Source organism: Ascoidea rubescens (assembly GCF_001661345.1).
Source record: "Ascoidea rubescens DSM 1968 unplaced genomic scaffold ASCRUscaffold_9, whole genome shotgun sequence".
Taxonomy (NCBI): Eukaryota; Fungi; Ascomycota; class Saccharomycetes; order Ascoideales; family Ascoideaceae; genus Ascoidea; species Ascoidea rubescens.
The window spans coordinates 58,123-75,374 of record NW_017962921.1 but is presented as its reverse complement, the minus strand read 5'-3'; the positions used below and the strand labels follow the sequence as shown (position 1 = coordinate 75,374).

The 17,252-nt window shown below is 33.4% G+C and overlaps 10 protein-coding genes across 10 annotated transcripts; 3 read left to right on the top strand and 7 right to left on the bottom strand.

Moving 5' to 3' along the window:
- Positions 1 to 89: 89 nt before the first annotated feature.
- Positions 90 to 1,745, bottom strand: ASCRUDRAFT_71092 (amino acid permease; the record flags this gene model as incomplete). The annotated part of the gene is made up of 1 exon (XM_020191886.1): positions 90 to 1,745. One exon carries the CDS (start codon positions 1,743 to 1,745, stop codon positions 90 to 92), a length of 1,656 nt encoding a protein of 551 aa, XP_020046336.1.
- A 1,929-nt stretch (positions 1,746 to 3,674) lies between these two features.
- On the bottom strand, positions 3,675 to 5,438 carry ASCRUDRAFT_8809 (inorganic phosphate transporter; the record flags this gene model as incomplete). The annotated part of the gene is made up of 1 exon (XM_020194984.1): positions 3,675 to 5,438. The coding sequence occupies one exon, from the start codon at positions 5,436 to 5,438 to the stop codon at positions 3,675 to 3,677; it is 1,764 nt and encodes a 587-aa protein (XP_020046335.1).
- A 769-nt stretch (positions 5,439 to 6,207) lies between these two features.
- ASCRUDRAFT_76557 (uncharacterized protein) lies at positions 6,208 to 6,490 on the top strand. Its single transcript, XM_020193522.1, has one exon. It carries the CDS (start codon positions 6,264 to 6,266, stop codon positions 6,429 to 6,431), a length of 168 nt encoding a protein of 55 aa, XP_020046334.1. The 5' UTR covers positions 6,208 to 6,263; the 3' UTR covers positions 6,432 to 6,490.
- A 237-nt stretch (positions 6,491 to 6,727) lies between these two features.
- ASCRUDRAFT_155519 (SGNH hydrolase) lies at positions 6,728 to 8,112 on the top strand. Its single transcript, XM_020189348.1, has one exon. The coding sequence runs from the start codon at positions 7,192 to 7,194 to the stop codon at positions 7,960 to 7,962; it is 771 nt and encodes a 256-aa protein (XP_020046333.1). The 5' UTR covers positions 6,728 to 7,191; the 3' UTR covers positions 7,963 to 8,112.
- A 404-nt stretch (positions 8,113 to 8,516) lies between these two features.
- Positions 8,517 to 9,376, bottom strand: ASCRUDRAFT_76555 (uncharacterized protein). Its single transcript, XM_020193521.1, has one exon. It carries the CDS (start codon positions 9,151 to 9,153, stop codon positions 8,866 to 8,868), a length of 288 nt encoding a protein of 95 aa, XP_020046332.1. The 5' UTR covers positions 9,154 to 9,376; the 3' UTR covers positions 8,517 to 8,865.
- Positions 9,377 to 9,749: 373 nt separating this feature from the next.
- ASCRUDRAFT_23866 (SGNH hydrolase) lies at positions 9,750 to 10,493 on the top strand (the record flags this gene model as incomplete). Its single annotated transcript, XM_020189810.1, has 1 exon — positions 9,750 to 10,493. A coding segment is annotated over one exon (744 nt), but the record flags the coding sequence as incomplete, so codon positions are not given.
- Positions 10,494 to 10,544: 51 nt separating this feature from the next.
- INP54 (phosphoinositide 5-phosphatase INP54) lies at positions 10,545 to 12,324 on the bottom strand. Its single transcript, XM_020193520.1, has one exon. The coding sequence runs from the start codon at positions 12,204 to 12,206 to the stop codon at positions 10,746 to 10,748; it is 1,461 nt and encodes a 486-aa protein (XP_020046330.1). The 5' UTR covers positions 12,207 to 12,324; the 3' UTR covers positions 10,545 to 10,745.
- Positions 12,325 to 12,544: 220 nt separating this feature from the next.
- Positions 12,545 to 13,894, bottom strand: ASCRUDRAFT_76553 (uncharacterized protein). The gene has a single exon (XM_020193519.1). The coding sequence runs from the start codon at positions 13,441 to 13,443 to the stop codon at positions 12,871 to 12,873; it is 573 nt and encodes a 190-aa protein (XP_020046329.1). The 5' UTR covers positions 13,444 to 13,894; the 3' UTR covers positions 12,545 to 12,870.
- Positions 13,895 to 13,924: 30 nt separating this feature from the next.
- Positions 13,925 to 14,974, bottom strand: TMA22 (Tma22p). Its single transcript, XM_020193518.1, has one exon. It carries the CDS (start codon positions 14,675 to 14,677, stop codon positions 14,216 to 14,218), a length of 462 nt encoding a protein of 153 aa, XP_020046328.1. The 5' UTR covers positions 14,678 to 14,974; the 3' UTR covers positions 13,925 to 14,215.
- Positions 14,975 to 15,074: 100 nt separating this feature from the next.
- On the bottom strand, positions 15,075 to 17,174 carry PRP9 (SF3a splicing factor complex subunit PRP9). The gene has a single exon (XM_020193517.1). The coding sequence runs from the start codon at positions 17,153 to 17,155 to the stop codon at positions 15,377 to 15,379; it is 1,779 nt and encodes a 592-aa protein (XP_020046327.1). The 5' UTR covers positions 17,156 to 17,174; the 3' UTR covers positions 15,075 to 15,376.
- Between the last annotated feature and the right edge of the window lie 78 nt (positions 17,175 to 17,252).

Here is a 17,252-nt window from a genome sequence, read left to right as displayed (position 1 = left end):
GTAAAAACATAAAAACACAAGATTAGAAAAATCAAAAAATCACAAAAAAAGACGTCAGACAAAACCTTATTGTTTAGCTAGATGTTCCTTTATTTCTTTTTTTCATTGCTGCCTATTTCTGAACCTTTATCTGAAGTTCCCACTTCTGCTTCAGGTTCTTGCTTTTCTTCTTTAGGTTTGTTATGGATAACACCTTTCACTTCTTTGGCATAACTATCGTCGATGTTAGAAATTGGTCCAACGTACCAATTTTTGGCTCCAAGTAGCCACCAACCTCCTGCACCAAGAAATACTGCACCTAAAATAACAATTGTGTAGTTCATGTTTTCTTTATCAACTGGCATAAAATTGGGGAAAACAAAGACAATTGAAAGGAAAACTGTCCAAATACATGAATATGCCATAACTGGTTTGTAGAATTTCCCCAAACTAAATGGCCCAAATTTAATTCCCATTTTTTCGGCATTGAGTAAAAATGCTCCAATAACAACAACATACGACCAATCCGTTGCAATTGCACATGCTGAAAATATTGCATTCATTGCAACTGTTGAGCCTAAATTGATCAATGATAATAAACACATAATCAAGACCAATATCCATAGTGAGTTTAATGGGACACCGGTTCTTTTATTAACTTTTCCCAAGAATTTATGGTATGGCAATCCTCTGTCTCTAGCAAATGACCAAATACCCCTTGAGGTTGAGCAACATGCAACTGCACCAGTAAACCAAATAATGATAAAAGCAAGAGTCAAATATGCTGTCGCTGCTTGCTTTCCCATGGCATGAGTATAAACTGCAACAATTGGTTGTCCAGTTTGAGAGTTTAAAATTGCATCGATATCTGTTCCCATTGATAAGGTGAAAACAATGACTAAAACCCATCCCAATATAGCTGTGACAGTCAATGCTAATGCAATGGCCAATGGTGTATAGTATGCTGCATTGTGAACTTCTTCTGAGATTCTTGATGCTGAATCGTAACATGTCATAACCCACGACACATTCAAGAATCCAAATAAAAAGGCCCAACCATCTGAACTCCACCCTGTGTTATTGACAACATGGTTAAATGTGAAATCTGCTGTGTTAATCTTAGGACATTTAACCAATAAATGAATTATTAATGCAATCGTGGATCCGATATTAATGATACAGTAATATTGAGTAATTGAAGCCAATATATCGTTGGGTAAGGAATTAATCAATCCATGACTTATCATAATCAAAATTGAAACTGCAGTAACATGGCCTTTTTCAGGAACATATTCATAGTCACTATACATGGAAATAATAGCCAACAATAAAGTTGCTGCACCAAAATCAGTACTTGTTACACCAGTTATGACACCAGTTAAATACAACCACCCATCGATCCAACACGACAATGCAACCCATTCTTTAGGAACAACTTGACTTAATGTATAATACATTCCACCTGATGTTGGGAAACAGGAAGTGATATGTGCCACTGACCATGCAATACATAAACAACCAAGAGCACCAACAAACCAGCACCAAACAGCACAAGCTGGGCCTCCAGACCATAATGGGTACAAATAAGTGATGGAAATGGTACCCATAAGACCTGAGATTGAAAACGCAAAAGAAAATGTAGAAAGGAAATTATATCCTCTGTTGAATTCTTGTTTGTATCCTAAATTTGCTAATTCTGCAGCATCAGAATCTAACTGGACCCCAGTAGAAGATAGGACTGGCGTGATCTTTTCAATATCTGCCATCTTGGATAATTATTGTTGTTGTATTTGTTGAAAAAAAAATAAAAACAAAAATAGTCTAGAACACAAAAAGAAAAAAAAGTGAATTATTTTAAGAGATTTTGATTCTTTTTATAATGTTTTTAAATCACTTTTATTTAGCCATTTTTGAGTATTTTTTTTCCAATAACCAAAGTCATAATAAGAAGTTTAAAAAGTAAAGTTACAAAAGAAAAGGATATTCAATGAAAATATTGTGTTACTTCAAAGGAAAAGTGCCACTGGAAAAAAAATTCAAATGCATAAAATAACTATAAATTATTGTCAAGCAAAGGAAATAAGTCAGGTTTTTGGGGTTTCTTACGATTTCGTGGATCGTAACAGAAAGCATCTATCCATTCTGTTTTGTTGATTTGCAACATTTCTTTCAAAAAAAATAGGAGCAGTTTGAACAACAAGTAGATGTATGTTTTATGTCAGATTCAAGAGCTAAAATAGTATTGTAATTTAGTTAATTACCATTTTCTTCAACCGAATTAAAATATATTTTCGTCTTCAAGATCATTTTCAAATCAAATCCGCTGCAGTTTTCGCTCGTCTGAATTTTTGGAATTCTAAAACAATACATCTCTGTTGGGCCTCTTGAAAGAAGCTTTAATAAAATATAAATGCGATTGTCAAATAATATCAATTTCAGATTGCAATGTTATTGGCCAGTTTGGGATAAACTTCAAGTTTATTCTCTTATATTCAAAAAAAACTTTATAGATCGGATAGAAAAAGACCAAAATTATATTCTGAAAGAATTTCATATGATTGATAATTAACAAATCAGACATGACCGTTGCAATTTTCAAACCTAAAATAATTCTAATTAAAATCTCTCAAACATTAAAATCTATTTACAAATTTCAAACAATTGATTTCTTTCTTAGTACGTTTATCGTACAGCTACTCGTTTGTTGCTTTTGGGATGAAATGCAGTAAAATACTTTTACAAGAGCTGAATTCTTGTCATTTCAACTATTGAACTATTAAGGGAGCGGAACCAAGAAAAACGAAATGCCTAAGACCAAAAAATAGCACTAACTCTCACTGCTTTGGGTCAGATCTAAGCTTTATTTTCCGGCTTTTGAGACAACAATAAAGCAACTCAAAATCACTAAAGTGTGTTTGTTTTTTATTTAGGTTCCTAGATCCAAGACCATTAAGACTATTTTATCTGAACAAAACAATCACAGATTTCGTTTCCAATCTTGTTTGTGGTTCTTCCAAACAACAAAAAACACAATTTTTATGTCCAGCTTTATGGAATAGGGTTTTGTCCTCCAAAGTGAATTCTCTTGGCTTGCGTCTTAGTTTCCACCAATTTGGTGCAGTTTCTCAGAAAGGAAATCTCTGATCTGTCCCAATTGGGAAGAATCTGGAAAGTAACTGTTTGGATCTTTGAGAAGACGTTTTATCAAGACAAATTGGTTGGTTGAGAGCTATTTTGCATTGCTCAAAGACATCAATAATGGTCTGCAACCAACACAATATCCATCACTGCAGACTAAAATTTTGACATATTATTAAAAAGCCAGTCGAAAAGACCCGAAACTTAGAAAATTCTGTTCTGTGTGTGTATTTTAACTTCCTAACACGGAAGGAAATTACACACCTCACTATTTTAGTTTATACTCTACATGAGATGACTAGTAATTGATTGTTGAATATACATTCATATGGTCTTCACATTGAACATGAGAGCAGAAGGCTGAATTTTAAATTAGTCAAGGGTGCAATTAGAGTGAAAAGAAAATTTTATTTTATTGTGTGGTATTCACAATTCAAAAATTTATACAGAAAGTGGCAAATATAGAAATATAAAAAAAACTAAAATGGCTGATGTGCTAACAAAAATACTCTATAGGCAAATGCGATTTCGTAGTGAAATTAATCTGGTTTTGCTATCTAATTGGAGAGACCGTAGACACCACTCCATCTTGGAGCATTGATAATGATACCCATAATGATACCAGCGACTAATCCAGCAGAAGGTAATGTAATAATCCATCCCAAATAAATCCACAAGACCATTCTCCAATTAACAGATTTCAAACTTTTGTTACACAACCCAACACTTACTGTGGCACCTACTGCTGACTGAGTTGTAGAGACTGGAATGGCTAATTGAGAAGCTAAGACAACTGTAATAGCAGTGCCCAATTCTAGCGAAAAACCCCTGGATGGTGATTGTAAGATTAATTTATTACCTAAATTACCCATAATATGATAACCGTAAATCCATAAACCAATAACTAATGCTGAAGCAGTAAAACATAAAACCCAAATTGGAACATCGGATTTGGATGCAACAGCATTGGATTTCCAGACTAAATAAACAGTTGACAATGGACCAGCAGCATTAGAGATATCATTTGAACCATGAGCAAAGGACATTGCAGTAGCAGTGACAGCTTGTAAAATTGAAAAAAGATATTCGACTTTATTATCATAAATCTTAGAGGCAACATGAACATTTTTCAAATTACCAGCTAATACACCTTTATCATGAACTTGATTAGAGATAATATCCTGAGTGATACCATGAATGAAAACTAACCAAATCAACTTGGGCCATTTTAATGGGTTCTTTAATAACTTAAACCAAAGCTGTTTAGTAGTTAAGGTTTCTTCCAATTTAGATTCATGGTTGACGTCATGATCAGTAACCTCAATATCATCAAAATTCTTATTCAAAGCATTTTCTTCTTTATTATATAATGAGGATTGTTTAAATTCAGTGGATGAATTATGAGCAACTACTTCGGGATCATTATTATTTTCAGGAACTGCACCATCATCATAACGTCTACCCTTGTAGTAATCAATGGTCAAATGATGACCAGCAGGCATTGGTGGGATATCATCAGTTGACTTGAAATAATAATATGGCCCTTTGATTATTTCCCATTTTCTTAATCTCCAATCCTCATAAACTAATTTTCTTTTGAAAAATGGAAAAAGAATTATCATGTAAATAGCAGCAGCAACAGCACCAACACCAAAGATGGCAGCAATAATCGTTCCTGTGGATAATTTATCTAGTTTTAATTGTGGAGCACCTTTCCAAACAATCAACATGGTCAAAATTGAAAAAGTAAAATAAACTAAACATGGAACATAAAACAAAGCATTTCTCAATGCATGTTTTCTTTCAAGAACAGCATATTTAGAAATCAAGAAAATGATTGCAGCAAAACCACCTGCAATTAATGGTGCAATAAACCAAGAAGCGACAATTTGTGAAAAACCTTCCCATCCCCAATGGATATCAGAACCAGCAGCAATACCGGCACCGATGATACCACCAACAATAGAATGAGTGGTTGAGACTGGCATACCAATTTTGGTTGCAATTGTTAACCAGGTAGATGAACCAATTAATGCACAAGTCATTGTCAAAAGCAACACAGCAGGTGTTTTATCATAATAAGAAACGTCTAAAATTTTGGTTCTGATGGTATCGGCAACTCTTGAACCAGCTAAAACTGCACCCAAAAACTCTGCTATTGCTGCTAGAATCATTGCCTGGGGATATGTTAACGATCTGGAGGAAACAGAAGAAGCAAAAGAGTTTGCAACATCATTTGCACCAATGTTCCATGCATCCAAGAATGCAAAAACTATGGTAAGTCCAAATAGATAATCAAAATCATGAAGTGCATAAACCATTTTGAAATAGCTATTGAATTAATTACTAAATAGAATAATGGATTGTAATTAAATTGTTGAATTACTAGATTGATCTCAATGAAATATAACCATATAAAAATAAAACAGTAATAATTCTTTCAAATAGACAACAGAAAACATCGAGCTTATATACAAAACCGATCGATATAGAATATTAATTATAAAGACCTATAGAAATCATAAAATGTGAGCGAAATAAAAACAACATCATTACCAATTCAATTGTTAGTAGCGAGAATAAATTCGAATAAGTTGAATAAAGTGGTGATAAAGAAAAAAAGCTAGAAGAAAAAAAAAATAATAGTTAATTTGGCCAAAATCAAAAACCTAATTTCGGATTAAGAGTTTTAACGGAGCCAGAACGGTGAGAATATGTACCTAGATGTTTCTGGTATGTTTTTAGTGGGAAATTTTTCAATAAAAAAAAAAAATGCTTTTTAAAGCTTAGATACATGCAATAAACTTCAAGCACGTTTATAATAAGAACTCCACTAATTGGTATAATGAAGTTCACCAGGCTCTTATGATCCTCATGATATAACAAGCCCAGCCAACTTAGAATAACGGATTCGTTTTGCAAGGAAAAGTAGTATGAAAGTGAGTCAAAATGAATTTGCCAGTTGAAAACGTGCTACAAGAGCAGTTGCCTGATTTGGTAAGTGGGATTCACCTGCTGAAAGTAGAAAATAATTATTATTATCTTCAGTTCTTGCTTTTTTGGTCGATTTCTTGTTTTTTCTGTGGAAGAAGGATATTTACTGGAAATATATATCAAAGAGGAAGGTGTTCTTGTGTTGGTTTCTGATGGAAGCTATTTTTGATACTCATTTGAAGTCACTTTTTTTCTATGAAAACTGTTTGATGGATTGTTATTCATTGACCCAGGCATATATTCAATACAGCCGTTATTTAGCAGACAAGCTACCCAAGTCAGAGAGAAAAATGGCAAATCGGAATTATGATCATTCCTAATGTTTAGTTGAAATTAGCAAAACTACAATTAGGGGAGCATCGGTTGTTAGACAATTGGCAGCAAGTCTTCCTTTTTTGGATCTCAAAATGGAAGAATAAACATGTTTTTGTTGACACTTGGAAATGAAATTTGTGCCATCTTCGTTTTGAGAGGGGTTTTAGAAGCGTTTTGGTAGGGCTCTAAAGCGCACCTTTGAAATACTAATTGAGAAAACAGGAAGTGAATAAAAGGGACTTTTTTATCGAGCCGTGCCTAAATTTACCGCGTGCTCATTTTTGGGGTTTGCAGGCCATCAACTTTTGTGGGTATCTTAAAAGTACCATTTACACCTTGAGTTGGAATATGTGGATGACAATTGCTTCAAAATAATTAATGTCTTTCTGAAGGCTTGAATGAAAACTTTTAGTGGAAGAAGGAAGTTGAAAGGTAGAACGGGTTTCAAGAGTCATAAAAATTATATCGATTATACTTTATTCAAAAACAAACAAAAAACAATTTAAAAGTTCAGCTGTAAAATTTTGACCAATAAGAAATCGCTTTTAAGATCTCCTTAAACTGCCTAATTCATTGACAAGTTTATCTCGGAAAGTACCCAAATAAGACAAGTGATTTCTTATCTACTGATTATTACTAATGATGATACTGATATGATTAGCTAACATAAGCTGCAGTAGATATATATATATGAATTCGCAACTTGTATATGCTAGAAGATAATTTTTTTTCTTTCCCCTGTTATTTTGCCAATTGCAAACCAAAATGACTGTTACAGATAATATATTAGACTATGATAAAATTTTATTGTTTGGTGATTCCTTAATGGAGTTTTGCTTTAGACAGTTGCCCATATCTCATGAATACGCAATTTTAGATAACGAAAATGATGTTACAAAAAAAAATAATCAATTTACCTTGGGCTCTGGTTTAGTTGATGTTTACTCAAGAAAATTGGACATCATTCATCGAGCATTTGCAGGATACAATTCGTTACACTTGAAAATAATACTAAAGAAATTGTTTGAGAAGAATAATCTCACCGAGAATTTGAAATTAATGATCTTAACAGTTGGCACTAATGATTCTTCCACCTGTAAAAATGTTCAATGTGCGTTGCCTGATTATATTAAAAACATCAAGGAAATTATCAGAATGGTCAAAGCAAGGGGAATCAAGCTAGTTGTGTTTGGATTGCCCAAATACTATCCCGAGATCTTCAAGAAATACTGTCTAGCTGATGTGGAAAATGGCTATTTTTTGGACAACAGCATAATCGAGAGTTATAACAGTAATTTAGGACGCATTTGCAAAATCCATGGAATTCCTTTCTTGGATTTGAATGCACTCATGTCAAGCTATGATGAAAACTTGACTAGCGATGGAATTCATTTGTCTGGTTATTGTCAATATCTCGTTTTCAAGGAATTATTGAGCATAATCAAGAACGAGCTTCCAGATTTGCATCCAGAAAATTTTGCCAAAAAGCTACCCGAATCGTACTTTGTAACTATCGATGAGCTTGAGGATATATAATTAAGAGATGTGATTTAGAGACATAAATCAAAGACATAAAGATAAGCGTTGAAACCACGCCCACGGGCCGCAAAACACAATCCGAACTCGGACGGTTGTGAGGTCATTGTGGTCCGTTGCCTCAAACGAAATATATAAGACTTAACCAATTCTGAAACGAGAACTGTGTTTAAGCAAAAACATTCAACACATAAATGTCTTGGTGAATATTAGAAATCAGATTATATAAATATGACCACTAACTAGCTATATAGAAAGCAAATAAAACAACGAAACAGTAGAAGAGAGAAGTCTAATAGTCATGAGCACTAGAAGAAATCTCTACCCATCATTCGACGACTGTCAAACTGACAGCATTCACGTCAAAAGCACAGGCAGTGATACCGAAGAGACACTTGATATTCCACCAAACGCATCTCACATCAATGATTTAAATCAAAGAATTGAGTTAATTGATTCGAACGTTGCATCCGGATTTGAACGGTTAGAACGAATTCTCGGAAACTTATTAACTCGTAACTAACCGCCGGAAATCGGTTATCAAAGGTCACAACGGATTATTACTAGGTCAATTTTCCGTCTTACGGAGACAGTGCGGATATGAAGATCCTGTTTTTAGAAATTTACTGCTGGATAACCTATTTTAGGAGTGCCTGTCCGTTTATGATAACAAAATACTAATGTAAAAACAGTCTGTACATGTCACTAGAATTTTGTCAATTTCAACTGACAGGCACTGTTAATGGAGAGCATTTAAAATCGCACTCAATGGCATTGTAATTAGTAAATTATTCAGCCACTCGAGTGGAATAAAAATAACTTCAATTTGAAATTACAAATTGGTACTTGTTCTTCCCACTTGTAGAAACCGCACCGTTTCCGTGAGATAGAAAAGTGGTCGTTTTATTGCCCTAGCAAATGTTGTATTCTGATGGATAGTCCAAGTTCATATAAACTAGTGATTATGGGCCATTTGTTGCCTCTGAATAGTAATGATGATGCTGCAAACGTAATCACATTGCTGTTGGATAAGCTGAATAGCCACAATATGTCCATTGGCAATTGATTGAATATTGCCTTGACCAACTCAAAAGGAAGCTTGTCAATGGGATATTTCTGGGATGGTATCACTTGAACTTTATTTGCATCATTGTTGTGATACTGTCTCCAAAACAGTTGATTGATATCCATTGTGTAAGTGAGTCAAAGCAGTTATTATTTTGTGAATGCAGATTCAGATGAATGGATAGGATAGAAGACAGTTGTTGATGTGTTTATATCACTGAAAACCAAACAAGAGCATACTGGAAGACATATCGATGGATGTAATTTGGTATTCAATTGAGCATTGTTTCGACTAAGGAACGAGTCAAAACCAACCAATAACTGGGGTATCTTGGGTGTTGTCAAGTTTGCAAGAAGCATCAAGTCCAATAGGTATATTATAACATCATTTTTTATTGTTTTCTGTTGCACGATGTGGCCGGCCTCGGCAACGCCCGGCAAATATCCGCGGCCGTCACAACCGGGAGGGCCGGAAAAACCGCATCGGGCGTGGAATCATGGACTTTGAGAAAGTCGAAAGGAAGAGCTGTGGAGACGCTTATCGGCGAGCAGCTGGAGCCTGTTGGAAAAGCACATGAAAAAACCGGCTTCTACAGCTGCTGTGTGCTTGCAATATTTAAACACAATGCGTTGGGCACTTTCCTCGAGTGGATCGCACAAATTAGTAATTAGCAAATCTCCAGTCCAACATGACACTCTCCAGCCCCAGCAAGGTCGATTTGATCAACTACGATAAGCTCCTACTACTCGGCGACTCATTGATGGAATTTTGCTACAACCAGTTGCCATATTCTCACGAATCTCCAACTGATAGCACCCCCAATGACAAAAATCACATCAACCAAAATGAAGCCGAGTATTTCAATCAACAGATCCATTTCACCTTTGGCTCAGCTTTGGCTCATGTTTACACAAGAAAATTAGATATTGTTCAAAGAGGTTTTGGTGGGTACAACACATCCCATATATCGTTGCTTTTGGAGAGCTTATTAAACAACGATGAGTTTGTTAAGAATTTGAAATTGATCATCATTAGTGGAGGAACTAACGATGCTTCAACACAAGACAATGCTTACTTATCCTTGAAAGACGTCAGGAGCAACTTTGTCAAAATGATTAAGCTCATAAAAGAAAAAAACATAAATTTAATCATCATTGGCTCTCCTGTTTATTTTCCTGAAATCTTTAGCAAGATGTGCTATGAAGACGTTCAAAAGGGTTACAATTTAGACAACGACTTGGTTCTTCAATATCATAACCAGGCAAGAGAACTTTGTGAACAAAATGACATTCCTTTCTTAGATTTGAGAAGTATCATGATAGACAACTACAATAGTACCTTGACAAGTGACGGTTTACATTTATCTGGTTATGGGCAGTATCTCTTGTATAAGGAAATGATGCGTTTGATTAAACAGCACTTTCCTCAATTATATCCCGATAATATCATAAAAAAACTACCAACATGTTATGAGGTTACTGATGATCATATCAAAAAGCTAATAAACTAAACGAAATTCTTGGTTTATTATACGGTATGAGATTGAGCTATATAATGTATACTATATACTATATAGGTTGGAAGACATAAACTATGCTAGTAATAATATTCATATTCATATTCATATTCATATTCATATCTATATCCATATTCATTTTATTTCATTTATTTCATTTTATTTCATTTTAGTTTTAATAAATATTCTTAATCTCAATGCTTATAAGAAAAAAGATCTGAAATATGATATAAGTAAAATAGTTAAAAGAAAAACACCAAAGAAAAATCTACCTTTAGTTGTTTCTATTGCATATAATGCATATCCAATAATCGAATCTGTAGTAAAGTTCAAAATAGAAGCAGTTTGAATATATCCGTTGTTGTATGGGGTTAATGGTCTTGAAAGCGATCTAGTTGTACCAGCTGTGCCAGTTGTAGCAATTGAAGCAATAGACCTAGTTGAACTAGTAGAAGCAATTGTGCTACTTAATGATAATGGTACAGTAATCAATGGAGGTGTGTTTGGAATGGTTATATCCAAATAAACTGGTTTATGGTCAGATAAATGAACATTTGGAACTGAATCATAGCTCGAAATTACTTCTCTATTATCGTTATTCTGATACGATAAATATAATATTCGATCACACCATGATGGGATTCTTTTTTTTGTATACTCATTGGAATTGATAATGAATTTGTATGTTGGTTTAAAATTTATCGGTGGCTCATCAAAATTTGATAATATTTTATTGTTATTCTTAGAAATAGTCAATTCATCCTTTCTATTGAAAAATGACTGGTCATAATTATCTAGCAAGTTATTATTATACTGATTTTTCAAATTTAAAATTGTATTCAAGGGTAGATTGGGGATATCCAAATCATTGAAATTAATATTAGCAATATCATTGATATTAAAAATATTAGCAGTGGCTCTGTAATTTAAATCCCCCATTATAAAACAGTGCGAATCGTCGATTAATGAGGTGAAACTATCGTCGAATTTAAGATAATTGAAGATGTACTGAAGATCTTTATTTCTTTTTTCCCAATTAAGTGACCCCTCATTTGCAGTTAAATGACAGGCTAAAAATGTTAAAATCGTCTTTTCATTTTTGGTGGTATTAAGATTGAATGATAGCCTAATGCCACAAGATCCTTTTAAACTTGAAAATAAATAACCGGTTGAAAATTTCCCATAATTTAATGTTAGATTCTTAAAATTGTCTTTAAATGGAGATAAAACAATCAAGCCGATTGCACCAATGAAATTTGAAGCAATTTTATCAAAACTCAAGTTGTAATGTTCACTTAAAAATTCAATCAAGATATCAGTGACATTTTTCAAATAGGAATTAACTTGTTCGTAATCCACCAAACTTTCTAAAACTGAACAAATTTCTTGAAAGCTGAAAACGAAAAAAGACGAGGGAGAAGCTGGTAATTTTTTGGCCAACTCATTTAATAGAGTGTTGTTCTTCTGAAATAAATTTGGATTTTTCCCGCAATTAAATGTTAATAAAAACAAATGAATACTGCTTGAGGAAATTGTTGATTTTAAAGTAGAAGATAAATTTGAGGACTCGTTGTGAGAAAGATTTATTGAAGTTGTGGCAGAGCTTGAAGATGGGTTTGAGGAAATCAAAGGAACCGACTCGTAGCTTTTTTCTTGATCCATTTTGAAATCTGTAAATATGGAATACGATCAAATTGTTTGAGTTCTAGGAAAATAAAATGAAAAAGCTGAAACACAGGAAGCTCCCCCTTTTAAATACAAACTCTGTGAGGCTGCTGTTGCTGATTATTGCTGATTATATGTTCATGAAGATATAATGCTGTGAACAACACCAGCAACATGGGACCCTGAAATGGCTGAGATGCGCCTGGTCAAAAAACCTCCCACTACGTGCTCAGAGTCACGAGGTATTAGAGTGTGATCACGCACACACATACCAAAAATGTCCCGCTGACAAAATTGTTCAGCAGCTTGGTGCCATTTGTTGGGTAAAAAAATGAGGTCAAAAAGCAACAAAGTAAACCACAGATGCGGGTCGTGCACGATGACGCAACATTTGTGATTTCAAAGCTTGATAATGATTTATTAGAGAATCACAATCTTGCGATAGGTATATAAAGCATATAAGATATAAGGAGTAAAGAAACATAAATGTAGCTGTTGGTGATGCAATGTCATTCACTCGGGCAGCAATATACAAACTATTATCAAACTAATAAAATATCATCTAACAAAAACATATCATTGCAATAAATATTGAATTCGTAATTGCACAATTTGTAGTGCATGAATAATAATTTAGGATTTCATCAATTAGTGGTATATATCAAAGACCACTATTTGCATCAGTTGGTGTTGACAGTTTCAATTTACGTTTTGCAGCAGCAATGTCGTTTAATAAATCCTTTTTTATTATTGGGATATTAAAATGATGTCGAATTAGATTGTACAAAGTAGCAGTGTCATACTTGCCAGCATTAACCATTTGCTGAATCATTCTCTTCACTTCTGGTGAACGTTTTCGTAGCATAGTCTGGTCTTCTTTGTACAATAGATACAGATGTCCATTGTGTGTGTTGTGGCCTTCTACCACTTGCCACAGTTGAAGCAGCTTGACAAATTTCACTTTGATTTCAAACTTGCATCCAAGTTTTTTAGAATTTCTTTGGCGTTTTGAACTCTCTGGTGTAATTACTTTTGTGCCATGGAATTGGCATTTGAATACCATTCTGTATTTGTCGTTGTATTTAATACACAACCCGACTCCATTTTTTTGCGACCATTCATTTTTAATCTTTTGCATCACATCTGCTTTGGAAATAAAGGTATCACCAGGGTTTGGAATGTTTGGTTGTTTGTATTCAGCAAATTGGCACAGTTGCAGATTCAAATTTGTCATTTGAGTTGGTTTGAAAATTCGATTCAATCTGACAGCAGTTATTCAGCACCAAAAACTGGACCTATTGGTTGTTAATAAATAACACCCGTCCTACTTATATTCGAAGATAGCTTTTCTCAAAAAAAAAATCAAATTGTTTATTTATTTAAAACTCCCCTAAATAGGGGTTGACTTCTACTGAAGATAATTGGTTTAAAATCGATGCAATGAGCACTGAACTGTATTGTCATTTTAAAACAATAACAGAACCTATCAATTTATCAATATTGAAACTTAAATGTTTTTTGAATAGCTCATTTATCAAATAAACTAGAGCTATATTTATTATTGTAACAAATCAAGCGGCCACTTGTTTCATTGCTTAAAATTCCCATAAATTCAATTAGGAATCAAATCACTTCACTATTCGTAATATCTTGTATCCCATTATTCTTATTGATTTGCCAAAACCGTCTATGAAGGGTTTTAGAAAGAATTAAGATAATGGGCATTTTCCAAGAGCTATAAATAAAATTTGTATTTATTCCAGAAACCGAGCATTGGCGCAACCGGATTTCTAGCTCGGAACTCAGTGAGACATTTGATGTATTATAACGCGATTCACTACAACTACCAGCACGTATGCGCATATAGCTGCAAAAAGTCATTGGTGCCGCTTAGACTTTGTTGTTCCACAAACATGGTTCTTGTTATGTTCATTCATATCTATTTACCGGTTTAATGTCTTGAGTGCTGTGGAATACAAAACCATTCACTGGTGATCATTCACAGCTTATTTGAGTGGTTGCTGTTGTTTCTTCTTCTTCTTTTCTTCAATCTGCTCCACTTGGATGTCTGTTAGCCCCTTTTCCTTCAATAGCTTCAAGATATACTCTTCACACTCATCTCCCAAGTCTCCTTGAATAACAATATCGTCTTTTTTCTCTGCATTTTTAACGACGCTGCATCCGGTTGCGAACTTACTTGAAAACGTTTTGGACAACTTCTTGATATCGATTTCAAACACTTCCAACCCTGAAATTGAGACAACTTTCTTTCTCTTAGTTCGTTCAATTTTTTTAATTATGATTTTCGAGGATAGTTTTTTCTCCAAGATTCTTTGAGCCTTCTTCGCCTCTTTGATCTCTAATTTTTGTAAATCTTTCTCCAAAGCTTGTTGTTTTTCAACCGATAGAGACGATTGGTTATTCACATAGTATTTTTCATATAAATCTGAATGGTTATTGTTCACCATCCAGTTCTTGCACTGCGGAAATGATCCACCAAACTCACAGTAGTCGCAAGGCAATGAACAAATACCACAATACACGACTTTCTTAGGTTGTATCTATCCACTATTAGTTAGCAAAGGGCCCACTCCTTTTCTTCTATTTCTCTATATCACAATAAATATGTACATACAACTTCAGTCATCTCAATTGCCAGCTAATTCTTCTAGATTTCTAGATATTCTGAATCTGTCTGAATTGTTCCCACTGTTGATAAACCCTCGTCCGGTTTCTTTTTGCAGCGAAAATTTGACTCGACACCACTCCGATGGGTCAACGTTTTATTTTTCAACCCCCCCTACAAACCACAGAAGATGCATAGTACAGTTGATTAGACAATCTTTAAATAATTTATTGATCCATATTTTCTACTCAACTATATATCAGCGAAATAACAAACATTTCCTGATGACATGGTACACCACAGCAGTTTTGTCCTAATTAAAGAGACCTCCGAAGAAAAAACAACCAGATTTTCTAAAGTTTTTAACCATTGTAGAAAAGTTTGTAGTAATAATCACATCCATATAAATCTACCATATTAAATCCTGTTTTGCATCACATTTATTGAAAACGTTCTAATGAATAAAACCAAAAACAATCAACCAACGCTAATAGTCGCTTGATTGTTTCATTCACTTGTAGAGTTTTTGAATTTTAATTAACTAAATAAGCCCCTGTTTTTTCAAATCATTGTACACCTTCTCTGTCATAACGTTGCCTTCTTCATCTTCAACTTCAACAGTATTTTCTTTAAGTGAGTCCTTAATACGATTTTCGTATTTTATTTTACTCCATAACTTACTCACTTCATCGATGCTTGTAATACCCTTAAACACCGACGATGGTTTTTGGATACCAAGACACTTCAACCCATGGGTATGTCTGGCTTCCATAAAATGTTTTTCAAATGCTTTTCTGCCTTTGTATTTCAAATTCCCACAAATCTCGCAGTTGAATTCTCTGTCAAGTCCCTGCAATTTCCATAACCAATATGGTATTGGTTTCCCGTCAAATCCCAACGGCAAGTTAAGTGGATTGGGCACATTCTCTTCATCAGATTCACTATCCTCATTTGTTTTGTCCAACAGCTCTTCGTTTAAATAATCAGAATCAAACAATTTTAGTTCATTATCACCGACAGTATCTTCTTTTAGTAAATCTTCTATTTCTTCAAACCTTTCTTTATTGGTTAATGCCTGTTTTCTTTCAACATTCAATTTTGTGTCTTGACGCTGTCTTTCTAACAATTGAGTGATTTCGTTTATCAAAAACTCTTCAAGACACAATTCTTTTTCAATTTCGTTCAACTGAGCATTGTTTGAGCCTTTGAGCTTTTGAACATTTTTCTTATGTTTTTTCCCATTCAAATGCCCATTGAAAACTGTTTCCTTGCTAAATAGTTTATTACAAGGTTTACAAAATAATTTGTTATCGCTTTCGTTATTATTATTATTATTATTATCACCATTATCATTACTACTGGAATTGTACGAATTCTGGTTTATTTGCTTTACCCATTTTTCTTCAAATTGACTTTTTAAATTTTTAATTATCCTGTCTGGATTTGACAATGGTTTTATTTTGAATATAAACTTGACCAAATAATCTGATAACTGGTTAATATAATCAATATACTCATGGGAATGTCTATTAATGGCTTTGTAATAGTCGTTATAGGTATTTTTATCAACTTTATAGTAGAATTCCAAATATTTTAGATATGTTATACTAAATCTTTCGTCGTCATTGAAATGATTTGATAGGCCCGGTAGATTTAAAAAAATTTCATGAAATTGAATTAAATCAAGATATTTGCCATAGTTTTCTTCCAAAGAAAAAATGGAATCAAGAGATAAATCTGAACTAAAAGCACTTAATATACTTTTTTTTTTAATTTCTGATTTTGCAATATTTTTTTTGAAAATGTCTTTTGTTATGTTTGTATTTTGAAGATCTTTTTTGGATAAATTTGATGAACCCATTGAAAATAGCAATGACAAGTTGTGATTGCCATCTTGAGAATGAGTGTTGAATAGATAATTTTTCTGAATGTTTCTGTAAAGGAGATCAAAATTTTCAAAGCTGTAATTTGGATCAGATATAAAGGAAATTTGATGATTTAATTTATCAATTTCATATTCTGAATCAATGTGATGGGGAAAATCATTTGAGTTTTTGAGATAAAAATTGCTTAAATATAATGAATTTTTTTTGTATCTTTTAATGAATGAATTAATTTCGTGTTGTTGGAGTAGGACTTCTTTTACAGGCCTTTTATTATTTTGATTTAAAACACCATGATCTATATTTTGAGTTGAGCCAACGTAAACAGCTGGATTTCTTTGGATTCTGTTAGATATTTCTAGTTGGATTCTATCCAATTCTTCGAGAGCATTTCTTTGTTCTTCAAGATAGTTTTTATTTATAAGATTAATTTCCATTTTATATATTAATTATTAGTTATCAACTGTTAATTATAGATAGTTTGATTAAAAATCTGTTCAGTATTTATTAGGATTCAATGAGAGGCCGTTTTAA